This window comes from Rhineura floridana, chromosome 3, assembly GCF_030035675.1.
Source record: "Rhineura floridana isolate rRhiFlo1 chromosome 3, rRhiFlo1.hap2, whole genome shotgun sequence".
Classification (NCBI taxonomy): domain Eukaryota; kingdom Metazoa; phylum Chordata; class Lepidosauria; order Squamata; family Rhineuridae; genus Rhineura; species Rhineura floridana.
Genome location: NC_084482.1, coordinates 203,642,674 through 203,655,728, shown reverse-complemented (window position 1 = coordinate 203,655,728; position 13,055 = coordinate 203,642,674). Strand labels below are relative to the sequence as shown.

The window sequence follows — 13,055 nt, the reverse complement described above, 5'->3', positions numbered from 1 at the left end:
CTACAGCTTTTCAGTGTATTTAATCTCTTGTAGAATCTCTTTCACTTAGCTTTACAGACACCCTGCCAGGTGAGTTCTAAGTTCGCCACTTATTCTTTCTGGCAGGGCAACTGTGGGTGTTGGGAGTAGGGAAGTCCAAAGGTGAAGCTTTTCTGAGGAGGGAGATGCAGTGATAGAGGGAAAGCTGCCTGCTATGTTGCTCTTTAAGACTCAGAAGACAGGACAGAAAACAAAAATTTGGTACCCTCTGATACATAACTTGTACTCAGAAACTCCTCCTAAGAATCAGTGAGCTCTAAAACATAAACAGCTTCATGAATTATACCCAGCAGCAGAGACTGATCTATTTGGGCAAGTGGAGCATTGCCCCACCAACCTCCGTTTCCCCTTAGCCAATCTCCGCCTGCCTGCCTTCTTGCTTACAACTAGTCCAGGGAGTAGCCCTGACTGTCATCTTCCTCTTCCTCCTTAGGGGCAGTGATGTCCCTTGTAGAACCCAGCAAGGAGGAAGATGGGTACAAGCCACCACCGCCCACAAGGGAGTAGGATTAAAAGAGGCAAACTGAATCTTGTGCCCATGTCAATGACATTCAGTCTTTTCAATATGATCAAAGTGGGATCATCCTCACTGTTTCAGGGGCCATTGCAGGAGGAGGAGAGTGTGGCTTCCCTGGGCACAGAGAAGGGAACTTTGGATGCTGCACAGGGAGAGGCATACCAAGACACCAAGCAGAATCAGACTGGTGGCATCAATGTGTTGGGTAAGAATTTATTTTGTGTTCTTTGACTTTAACCTTTATGGTAGTATTTGGATGACCCAATGTGCAGAAATCTTGGGGAAGATCTCCTTTTTTCAGGAGGTCCATTCCATTCAAAATAGGCATTAGGCCTTTGCATACAGCATTGTTTTTCATTGTTTTTTTTGTTGATGGCATGTGATGACTGTGATACCGCTTTCAGATATTATTATTATTACATTTTTATCCCACCTTTCCTCAAGGTGGCATACAAACATGGTTCTCCCCCTCCCTTGTTATCTTCACGACAACCCTGTGTGGTAGGTTCGGCTGAGATAGAGTGACTGGCCCAAGGTCACCCGGTGAGCTTCATGACCAAGTGGGGATTTGAACCCTGGTCTGCCAGGTCCCAGTCTGACACTATATCCACTACAAACATACAAAGATTAAATAAGTAATATTAACCACAAAGATCTTCCTAAAACGTCTTGGGCAGCCATACTATATCCAAATACCCAAGAGTTAAACCTACTGAACTTACTTCTGAGTAGACAGGTTTGCATGTAGCGCTAAGTGTGAACGAGCAAGCAGCAAAACTCAAGGCTGCTTCACTCCTACTCCTCCAGTCCTGCCCACTACCCAGAGCTAAGCAATGGTTTGTATCTGAACCTCGGCTCGTGGTTTGTCTCACTCCAGACAATCCACATGCTGTAGCTAAGGTTTGTTCTTAGTTTACAGCTTATGGTTTGTCTGGAGCAAGACAAACAGTGTGCCCGGGTTTGGGCGTAACACTAAGCAAACTTAGCTCTGGGTAGCGTGGCAGCAGCAGGGCCAGAGGAGGAAATAAGCAGCCGCAATTTTTTTGCTGTGAGAAACCCCACTCTTGCTTGTGGCCATGGTTTGGGTTGGCGTTGCATGTGCCATATATAGGATTGCTCTGTAAATTCATTTTGGCATCAGGCAAAGTCTTCCTACCCAGGCTTTTAGCACTACTCAGAGTAGTAACAGTTTTCAGTGTTAGAGCTTAATATCTTAGGGCTGTATTCAAGTAAATCGTTGTGCTAGCAGAAGCCAGCCCAAGGATTCCCACTAGCGCAAAGGGACTTCCCCCCCTCTCCTCCCCTGCATGCTTCCCCAATCTGCTCCAGAGGGTCAGGAGAACCCCCAGAATAGTATGTGGGAAGAAGAGAGGGGCGATTGTTCTTTTGGGCTAGCAGAAATGATGGCGCTGATGGAGCCATCTCCTTAGCACTACGGTGAATACAACCCTTTTGAATAGGGATTCATTGTTTTATTCGGATTTCTTGCCAGTGCTAGTTTTATGATTTTGTCTGTGTTTATAATGCTTAACTTAACACATTTTTTAAAATGTGTATTTATTGTATTGTATGTTTTCTTCTGATTGTAAGCTGCCTCGAGGCAATTTTTTTGCTTAGGCTACACATACATTTAATAAATAATAATACAAATACACAAAATTTAAAAATTTAAAAACTTTTCAAGAAAGTGAAGAACTCATAATTATTCAAATATACAGAAATTAATGTAATAATATTAATTTAATATTCCTTAAAATATCTGAATTAGAGCTTATTTAAATTAGAGCTTATTTATTTTTGTATTTTAAAAAAAATCCCTTGTAGGGTTGTATCCAACATGAGTCATACTTAGAGTAGACCTGTGGAAATGATTGGACATTTATTTATCATTTATTTAACAACATTTATATATTGCTTGACTGTAGTAAAAGTTCAAAACAGTTTACAAAAAAACCCATTAAAATGATCAAAAAAGAGTGTCAAAACATTTATAACATTCGAAAATAATTAAAATCAGCAATATAAACTAAAAACAGATTAAAACGTGCAATTTCTATATGCGTGGATAGGCTTGCCTAAGCAAAAATGTTTTAAGTAGGCACCGAAAAGAGGGCAGCAAAGGCACTTGCTTGTTGTCAATAGGCAAGGGAGTTCCACAGTGTGGGAGCCGCCACACTAAGAGATCTATTTCTTACAAGTGTAGTATGAGTATTGTGTGGCACCTGCGACTGTGTCAGTGCTGGTTCTGCAGACTGAAGCGGTCGGGTGAGCACATATGGGGTAAGCTGATCCCAGAAATAAACTGGTCCGAAACTGTTAGACTTTATATACCAATAGTAACACCTTGAACTTGGCCTGGTAGCAAATCGTCGACCAGTGCAGATCTCTGAGCAGAGGTGCTCTATGTTGACAGGGTTTCAGTCCTATCAGCAAATGTGCTGCAGCATTCTGCCCTAACTGCAGCTTCTGGATCAAGTACAAGGGAAGCCCTACATAAAAAGCACTGCAATAATCCAACCTTAGAGTCAACATGACTAAAGGGAAGTGCCATAGCTCAGTGGTAGAGCATCTGCCTTGCATGCAGAAGGTCCCAGGTTTAATTCCCGTCTTCTCCCGGTAGGGCTTGGAGAGTATCGTGCCTGAAACCCTGGTGAGCCACTGCCAGATGAACCAATGCTCTGACTGTGTAAGGCAGCTTTCTACGTTCCTAACTTAGGCCGATTCATTTCAGTGGATCTACTCTGAGTAGAACTGATTTGGATACAACCCACAATCTCAAGATGTGTCTTCCAAGAATCTTTCCCTTCTCTTCCTGGAATCTTCAATTCTGTTACGTAATTTATCCATACATGATGTTCCCAAGCATTCATATGGTTGCACTTTTTACTGTTCCAAAACATTACAGAAAATTGACCATTGCTTATTCCTTAGACTTTGTTCTCTAATCCTGATACTAATTTTTAATTTTAGCAAGTATATTGAGCACCGGATCCTCAACATCCCTTCCCCTAAAAAAGGGATATCTTTTCGCTTTCATTTTGTAACTAATGACTGTTTCAGCAGTGGTTAGCAAAAGGATAATCATTTCCATGTCTTCTTGCAAAACTCTGGACCTTTTATTGAAAAATCATATAATCACAGGATCATATGGTGGGTTGTAACTGGTCATATATTCTATATTCTTTTGGATCATTCCCCAGAATATCTTAATTTTGCAACAATCCAAATAAAAATTGACAGTGCCCACTCCATACACAGTTAGGTGCCAAAGATGTCTTTGTTAGACATCAAGTGCTTTCTAAACAGAATCTTGTTTAAAAACCCACTCCTTTAATTTGCACACAATGTATTCAGCGTGAAGTCTGAAGAGGGCCTCTACAAGTGTACAGGGCTGGCTCCAGGTTTCCGGAGTTTTGGGGCACAGGCTATCAGTGGGGCACTTGGCCCTGCCCTTTCCTTCTCAAACTACACTCCTCCCTCTTGGCCCCACTCCTTTCAACTAAAACACATTTTGATCAATACAGCAACCCCCTATCATCAAAGAAAAATGCAAACTTTAGTACTTCACTAGTTGCCTTTGTAATCTTTTTTGTCAACAGTGTAGCTTGGAGGTAACTTAATCCTGTACATACTTACCTGGGAGTAAGTCCCATTGAACGCATTGGGGCTTACTTCTGAGTAGACACATATGCATAATTGGACTGTCAGAGGCAGAACTTAAGAGACATAACTTGGGGAAACAGAAAATGCACATATTAAAAGAATCCACCAGAATAAATATTATCCCTTCCTTTGGAGTTAGAGATGTAGTATTACTTCTTGCACGAGATATAGTTAAGCTGTGGAATTTGCTCCCACAAGAAGCAGTGATGGGCATCAACTTGGATGGCTTTAAAAGAGGATTAGACAAATGCATGGATAATCAGGCTGTCAGTGACTACTAGCCATCATGGCTATGTTCAGCCTCCACTGCCAGAGACAGTATGCTTCTGAATATCAGGTGCTGGGACTCACAGGCGAGGAGAGGGCTGTTGCACTCAGGTCCTGCTTGTGGACTTCTCTTTAGGGCATCTGTGGTTGGCCACTGTGAGAACAGGATGCTGGACTAGGTTGGCTACTGGCTTGATCCAATGGGTTCTTTTATGTATTGCAACAAAGAACAAAAGTAACTTGTGGGGCCTTACAGACCAGGGATAGCCAACAGGGTGCCCTCCAGATGTTGGACTAGAATTTCCATCAACCCTGATAATTGGTTATGCTGTCTGAGACTGATGGGAGTTATAGTCCAACAATATCTGGAGGGCACCCTATTTACTACCCCTGTTATAGACTAGTCAGTTAGATTAACACAACTCCCTCCCCACATTGTTTCAAACATGTCCAGAAAAGTATGTCTCTTAAATTCTAGACAGCACATTCTGTGAGGCTTAATTCAGAGTAGATATATATAGGACTGGACTTCACCAGAATACATTTCAGTATATCAGGGACTGCAGTTTATTAACCCTGTAACAACTACCAACTGCTGCTTACATACAGCGTAAGCTACCTCACAGGGTTGTTGCAAAGATAAAAGGGGGAGGGAAGGGCAATGTACACGGCATTCACAAATCAAAAGTAAATTTGGCAGGTGGGGGGTACACACAAGTAATAAGATGTCTGACAGACAGAATATTAATAGGTGAAGCTTTCCCCATAATTGTGTTCCCATATTAGAAAAGAAAAGGCTTATTGTGTTTAATTTCTGCCTGCCACACAGCTGTTAAAGGTACAGCTGAGCCAGCCTTAATGCAGAATCACTGCTGACAGATAACAGCTGAGGGAGAGGAGACTTCCACATAAGAACTTAAGAACAGCCTGGCTGCTGGATAAAACCAAAGGCCCATCTAGTCCAGCCGCCTGTTCTCGCAGTGGCCAACCAAATGCCTCTGGGAAATCTACAAGCGGATCCTGAGCGCAAGAGCACCCTCCCCTCCTGCAGTTCCCAGCAACTGGTATTCAGAGGCCTGTTGCCTCTGAGAGTCATCAGCATGTAAGCAGCAGGCATATCAAACAACTTTAAGACCGCTAACCTACAAGAACGTGCTGAAACAAAGCAAAGCAACAACAGAATCCAGGTGTCTGAAGCACCCTCCCCCTCCCTTGTTGATCCTGACCTATTCAGTTTGTCAGCTTCTCCTGATCCATTTCACCTTGATTGGAACTTCCTAAATTAATAATCATCTGCATGGGGGCTCCTCTGCAAGGTTGTTGGATTAAGGCAGCCTTCACTAACCTGATGCCCTCCAGGCTACAACCCCCATCAACCCGGGGCCAGCACGGTCAATGGGCAGGGATGAAGGTCTCTGTCCATAGTGAGAGATTGAAACATTTGGCTTTGAAGAAGACCGAATAAAGATCAACATGAGATCATGAGAGGCTATCTCAGAGTGACCTTGCGCAGGGTGGCTCCGAGGCCTTTAACAGCTGTGGAGGAACGTTGGAAGGGAGCACATTTTACCTAGTCCCTGCACCATAAGATGCTTTTTCCGAAATACCTCTTGCACACAACTCTTAAAAGAGACAGGAACTGTGTCTTCCTTTGCACCTGGTCACCCCTAGGATGAAGGGTGTCCCCTTCTAAGATCTCCCTTCCATCCTCTACAGGCAGTGGAATGAAATGTCCAAGTCATTCTAGCTCATTGCTTCCTCCAGAAGGACAGGAAATGGCTAAAGCTGGGCTGAGTGAGGTACGTGGCATCTGGTGGGTCAGTTTGCTATGGGCAAAGCCGGGACACTCTGTGCTTCAGGTGCACTACCAGATCCCTCTTTACCTGGTAATCGCCACCTGTTTGCCTTTTGTGGAGATGCGTTTGTGCCTTTTTAAAGACACAGTGCATTCTAGAGTTGCTCTTCTTTTACTATCCGTTGCCTTTCTTTTAACAGTTGAATGCATGCTTGTGAATCTGCCTGCGCAAGTAGCGTGGGCTGGAAATGTATTTAACCGTTTTTGCATGTGGGAAGGAAAGGGTATGATCACGAGTCTGTACGTTAACATTGTTTTGTATGCAACCGTTGTCATGGGGAAGGTGGGGAATTTTGTTTGCTTGTTTGTTTGTTTCCAGGGACTGATGACCTTCAAGGAGACAGGTGCACCTTTCCACATGGTTGAGTGGACTCCAGCGCAGCCAGGCCAACAGACGATGTTCTGGGAAGTCCTGCAGGAGGTTGGTGGGAGCATGCAATCGTTAGGTGAGGGGAGCATGCATTCATTATCATCGCTATTCATTAATTAGTTAATTTAATATATATCCTGCCCTACCTCCCAAGGGGCCCAGGGTAGCAAACACACAAACGGCAAAACATCTGAAACCAATTCCAATCCAGATGCAGACTGAGCATCTCTTTCGCTGAGGTTCAGTGAATCTCTTCAGCAGATCTAATTACCATTATTTGAATTGGAAAGAGTGGAGAAAGAGAGATTCCTTTTCAAATTTTAAATGTTATGTGTTATGAAAAATAAATCACGTTTTGAGTAAATGATTGATAAAAGTGCCTGAAGTTGTGCTAAGTAAGGTTGGTTATTTATTTATTGCTTGCTTGTGTGTGCTGCTTGATTGCAGAAAACCTCTAAGCGGTTTACGAAAACATGAATCAACAAAAACAGTTAAAAACAAGTAATTAAAAACAATTAAAACAGCAATACACTAAAAAAAGATTAAAACACAACATCTAGATAGGCTTACCTAAACAACAATGCTAGATTGAATACAAAATTAAAAGCCTAGGTTCCCGTCACGAAACATGCCGTTAAACAAAGAAGCTACAAAAGGAAATAGGAAAGAAAGCAAATAATTAAAATAATAAACATTTAAAAGTGTCATGAAGAATCCTCTTATAGGCGATAAAGATTTGGGAGATTAGTGGAAGTGGGTGACTAATGTCTGAAGACTTCTCAGAAAGAACAGAAGAAGAGCCTGTAGTGTCAGGCTAGTGGCCAGCATTCTGTTCTCACAGTGGCCAGCCATATGTCCCAGTAGAAACCCCCCAAGCAGGGCCTGACCCAACAGCACTCTCCCCTCCTGTGGTTTCCTACCTCCAACAGTGACAGTAGCCGTTGATAGCCTTCTCCTCCATAAATTGTCTAATCCTCTTTGAAAGCGATCCAAGTTGGTGGCCATCTCTGCCTCCTGTGGGAGCCAATGCCATAGTATAACTGTGCGCTGCGTGACGGAGGACTTTCTTTTCTCTGTCCAGGATCTTTCATCATTCAGCTTCGTTGGATGCCCAAGAATTCTAGCGTTATGAGAGAGGGAGAAAAACGTTTCTCCAGTTTCTCCACATCATGTATAATTTTATGCACTTCAATCATGTCACCTCTAACTTACCTTTCCTCTCAACCAAAAAGCCCCAAATGCTGCAACCTTTCCACATAGGGCTCCATCCCCTTGATTGTTTTGGTTGCAGTTTCTGAACCTTTACAATATCCCATTTGAGGTGAGGAGACTGAGGTAGGTGGTGGTCTCAGGAGGTTGAATAAGACCCCCAATGATCGAGGAATGCCTTCGATGGCTTCCAGAGCACTCCTCTCCCACAACCACCAGCAGGAGAATCAATTATACAAAGCAGCAACTTTTCCTTGATTTGTGCATTCACCCTGTCCAGAAGAAGACATTATTTAGATTGGCACAGAGTCTTTCATCATCCTGTGTACCCTCACAGAGGGGAGATATAATCACAAGCCAGGAGAAAAAGATGAGTGCAGTACAGACGGGCTGAATCAGCTAGAAAGGCAGATAGGGTGGAAGAGACAGCAGGCAGGCAGGAAGTTGCAGGGGTCTAGAAGAGAGATCAGCCAAGCATGGACAAAATTCCTTCCTTTGTCTCTGTAGGTGTCCAGAAGGGAAGTCAGCTCAAGGTGGAGGATTCTCAGTATGGCGGAGAAGAGCCTGAGGAAACTCCCAGGACGCTGCCAGAGATGGGCCAAGGGAATGTTCCAGTGACAGCTGTGATACATGAGGAAAGATGTGAGTCCAACGGGGGGCAAGGGAAGGAATCACTCAAAGCGCAGAATGAATCCACCAAGTTCTCGGAAGGTTTTGGAATTGAAAAATACACAATGTCCACAAGGGGGGAACAGCCCTTCTTCCCCACCAAGTATGGTTCAAGGCACTGCCTCAAATCAGGACTTATTATGAAACATACTGGAGATGACCAACCTGGATGTCCCCTATTGGGGAAAAACCTCCAGCAGAAGTCAAATCTTGATCAGCATCAAACAAAGCACAGTAGAAAGAAATCAGGCAAATGCTCAGAATGTGGGGAAAGCTTCCATACTAGAGCTAGTCTCTTTCAACATCAGAACAACCATGCTGGAGGGAATCCTTATGAGAAAACACATTTGATGAAACGTCAGAGAATCCATCCTGGCGAGAAACCTTCTAGTGGTTCTACATGTGGGGAAAGCGTCGTACAGAAAGAGCAATGGATGAGACCTCGAACAGTTCATACTGGAGAGAAACGTTTCAAATGTCCTGAGTGCGGGAAAAACTTCTCTCAGAAATCTACTCTTTTGAGACATCAAAGAATTCATACTGGTGAGAAACCTTATGAATGTCCTGAGTGCAGGAGAAACTTCTCTCAGAGATCAACTATGTTGAGACATAAGAGAATTCATACTGGAGAGAGACCTTATGAATGTCCCGAGTGTAAGAGAAAATTCACTCGGAAATCATATATCCTGAGTCATCAGAAAATTCATACCGGGGAGTAACTACGTTAATGCCCCTTGTGAGAGAAACTTCTTTGGGGTTTGATTGCTGACATAATCTCACTGATTAGTCATTGGAGAAACTGCATAGGACAGAGTCCATAGTCTGTGGATCCACTGTTTTCTTTTTTTTTTTTTCAATAATTTTTATTCAGATTTTCATAAAACATACAAGACAAAATCATAAAACATTCAAAGACAAAAAACAAAATCAAAAATAGTTAAACAAAAAGAAAAAAAGAAAAAAAAAACAAAAATAAAAAATAAAGAGTAAAATATTGACTTCCCATTTGTCAAAGATCAAATCAGTTATAAGTCTATAATATATAACAATCCTGTCTCTTAAGTCATATTATAAAATCACTTTCCTCCAGTAGTTATCTTACTTAATCATCAAATCTCATAAACATTACTTTATTCTTTCCACAAAAAGTCAAAGAGAGGTTTCAATTCTTTAAGAAATATATCTATCAATTTTTTTTTTCCAGATAAGCATATCGATTAATCCATCTCATTACTAATTATGATAATCTTGTTGTCATAACCATAGTCAAAATAAACATTTCAATTAATCCATCACATCAGAATCTGTTAGGTTCAGTAATTTCAGTAGCCATTGTTCTATTATCCCTATTAGTTCCATTTTCCATCTTCCATCTTCAGTAGTCTTATTAAGTCCAGTAATTTCAGTATCCAATCTTCCATTATCAGTATTCCATAATAATCTTGCTGTCAAAGCCATAGTCATATAGTAAGAGTCTGATGGGAATTACCTCTATCCCAAATATTTTCTTGCCATCCATTCTGAATAGGTTGCTGAAATACTGCTGTAAAATCATATCTCTGTTCTTTTTTTCAAAATACACTGGGTCATCTCTTGAAAGTTTTTCCATTGTCACATGGCTGCAGTTAATTCCATAGATTTTCTCTATATTGGGCTCCATCGCATCATTCCAGTCCAGAAGATTATCCATGCCATTGATAACTTTATCTCTAGAATCTTCATTAATTTCTTCAGAGATAACATTGAGTTCCAAACAATAGATTTTATTTCTAAAGTCCATAGACTCCAAATCTTGTTCCTGTTCCACGTTAGTTCCAATCTCCGGGATCTCCTCTCTCACAGGGACCCCTGTTCCAGTCTCCAGGGTCTCCTCTCTCACAGGGACCCCTGTTCCAGTCTCCAGGGTCTCCTCTCTCACAAGGACCCCTATGTCTTTAATCTCCTGTGTCTCCAAACAATAAATTTTGTTTCTAAAGTCCATAGACTCCAAATCTTTTTCCTGTTCCACGTTTGTTCCAATCTCCGGGGTCTCCTCTCTCACAGGGACCCCTTCCAGGGTCACCTCTCTCACAGGGACCCCTATATCTTTAATCTCCTGCTTCATTTTACTCAATTCAATTTTCAGCTCCTTACAACCCTGTCGCAGGTTTTGTTTCGTTATCTCAATCTCATCCATTATTTTCTGAAACATAGTTATTTCCAGCTTCTCAGCCACTTTCTTAATTGCCATTTTAAAAGAAAAATATAGGAAAACCACTTCTTATTTCAGCAACAATTGGGTTAATACTCCAAACTTGGTGACATCACAGTATAAACAGAGCAGACAGCCTTATCTCTCCTGCTTAAGTAAACAAAATGCAGTTCCCAGGATCGAAACAATTAATGGCGGTCGTCGGAAAACAGATTCGTCAAAATAAAATAGACCAAAAAGAGAGTAGTCTCAGACAATATAATATTCTTCAAAATAAAAATCTGGAATAGAAATCCCTCTTCTGTGTATATCTTTAGAATGCAAATCCAGGACAGCTTTTTGCAACAAAAACAGAGATAAGCTATTAATTAGTGAGTAGCAGAGAGAAGTTATGGCTCCCCAGTGAGATGTCAAAAACCGATCAATCTGGCAAATCTCTTTTAAACAGCAACAATTTAAGTCAAGTAAAAGAAAAATATAGAAAGAAGGGTGCTTGCCTGTTAGTGCGTTCTCTCTTAGAAGATAAGATGAACGTTCGCTTTTCCAGATAGAGCTTGTTGTTAAAAATCCGTCCCACCTTCGTCGGCTGGACCTCGTCCCATAAATTAATGAGATCTGGTCGTCCCAACAAAAATAGGCTTTGAGGTTAATCTCTTCGTTTCTCCCTACCCGGGAGAAGTTTAATCAGTCAAAAAAAGAAAAAATCTGACTGATATATCTGAATAAGCTTCTTTTGAGGCAGGAGCCCGTCTCAAAAGCAGGCACAGGCTAAGTCACCCTTCCCGGAAGTCCGGATCCACTGTTTTCTCAAGACTATAAAAAAACCGTCACTTCCTAATTTCACCACAGAATGAACTAGTAGCCTGCTTCAGCTTCAGTTGTTAGAAGTAATTTCTGCTGGACACACAGAGGTTCCTTTTGACTAAGCAATACTGCTTGCGGTCCAGACGCTCCCCCGCCCCAGACCCCCGGATACAGTAGCAGCTCATAAGAGGGCCGCAGGACATGGGGCAGTAGCCCCCAGCAAGGACATTCACATCACTGCCCCCACCGGTCTTCTGCTAGGCTTCCCCCCTGTCCAAAGCAGGACGTCACGGCCTGTAGCATGAAAGCAGCGCAGGTGCATCACGGGAGGAGGAGTTGGAGCAGGGGAATGGCAAATGGCATGTGTTCAGCTCAGACGCTGCTTCCCTCCGGTCTCTCCTTGCCTGCTTTTATTTCCTTTGCGACTTGCTAAGTCCGTGGACCACAACAAAAGGCCCCAGCCCAGCGGAGTTGAGAGTCATGCTTGTGCCCTGCAAGATGAAATGGAGCTGCCTTCACATTTCATTACCCAAAGAGTTCCTTCTTTCCAGGGAAATTCACTCTCCTCAAGCTGCTTGCTACTTTTTTTGCTGCGCTTTCCTCGTTTTTCAGCCTGGTGCTATGAAGCAGTTCCCCTCGTGCTAGTGTGGGGAACCTTTGGCTCTCCAGATATTGCTGAGCTGCAACTCCTATCGTCTCTGGCCACTGGCCGTGCCTGTTGGAGCTGATGGGAGTTGTAGTTCAGCAACATCGGGAAAGCCAGAGGTTCTGCACACCTGTGCAAGCAGAACATCCCTTCCCTCTCCTCTCCCTACGCCCCCTAGATCTGGTCTGGGGTTTCTCCCAAGCCTCCAGACCAGCTTTGGGGACACCTGTCAAAGCATAGCCTTTTGTACAATGCTTCTCACCGCCCAACAAGCGGCTGTTTCACAGGCACTTGGGAAGCGCTGCGCAAGGGCTTTACAGGCCCTACAAAGCCGACCCTTACCTGCCCCACACCTGACATCATATGTGGCATCGCATGTTGGGTAGGTGGGTGTGGCCTGGCTGAAACAGCCTCGCGGGCCACATGGGGGAGGTCTGGCGGGCTAAATTTGACCTGCGGGCTAGAGGCTCCCTGTCACACCCCTACTCAGGGTTTGGTCCCGTAATGGATCTCTCACACTGGCCCCAGCACAGGTGTCTCACGATCCCACTACTAGGTGCCACCACCTGACACTCTGTAATGCAGTACTGCCCCGAGACTGTGCCTTAGTCTCCTCCACAGATTGCTGCATAGTGTCTGGGTGCACTTACAGGCCACAGCCCCCCTGTATCTTTGATACTGTTCCCAGCTTTGGTATTTGCTCTGCCCACCCTTCTAGTCTGTAATATCCCAGCCAAGGATCAGGCATGTTGTTAAACCAAAACTATTTATTTATTAACACAAAGAATAAACAAGATTACTTTAAGGTCAGTCAATATGCGTGTG

General features: G+C 43.1%; 1 protein-coding gene across 4 annotated transcripts in view; it reads left to right on the top strand.

Moving 5' to 3' along the window:
• Positions 1 to 13,055, top strand: part of LOC133381202 (zinc finger protein 250-like) — a 38,532-nt gene that overhangs the window by 11,826 nt on the left and 13,651 nt on the right. For all 4 annotated transcript variants that reach the window (XM_061619923.1, XM_061619922.1, XM_061619920.1 and 1 more), the window contains exons 3-6: positions 638 to 761; positions 6,203 to 6,285; positions 6,661 to 6,787; positions 8,428 to 8,562. In XM_061619923.1, coding sequence (XP_061475907.1) covers positions 638 to 761; positions 6,203 to 6,285; positions 6,661 to 6,787; positions 8,428 to 8,562 — 469 coding nt within the window. The remainder of the gene's footprint in view (positions 1 to 637; positions 762 to 6,202; positions 6,286 to 6,660; positions 6,788 to 8,427; positions 8,563 to 13,055) is intronic.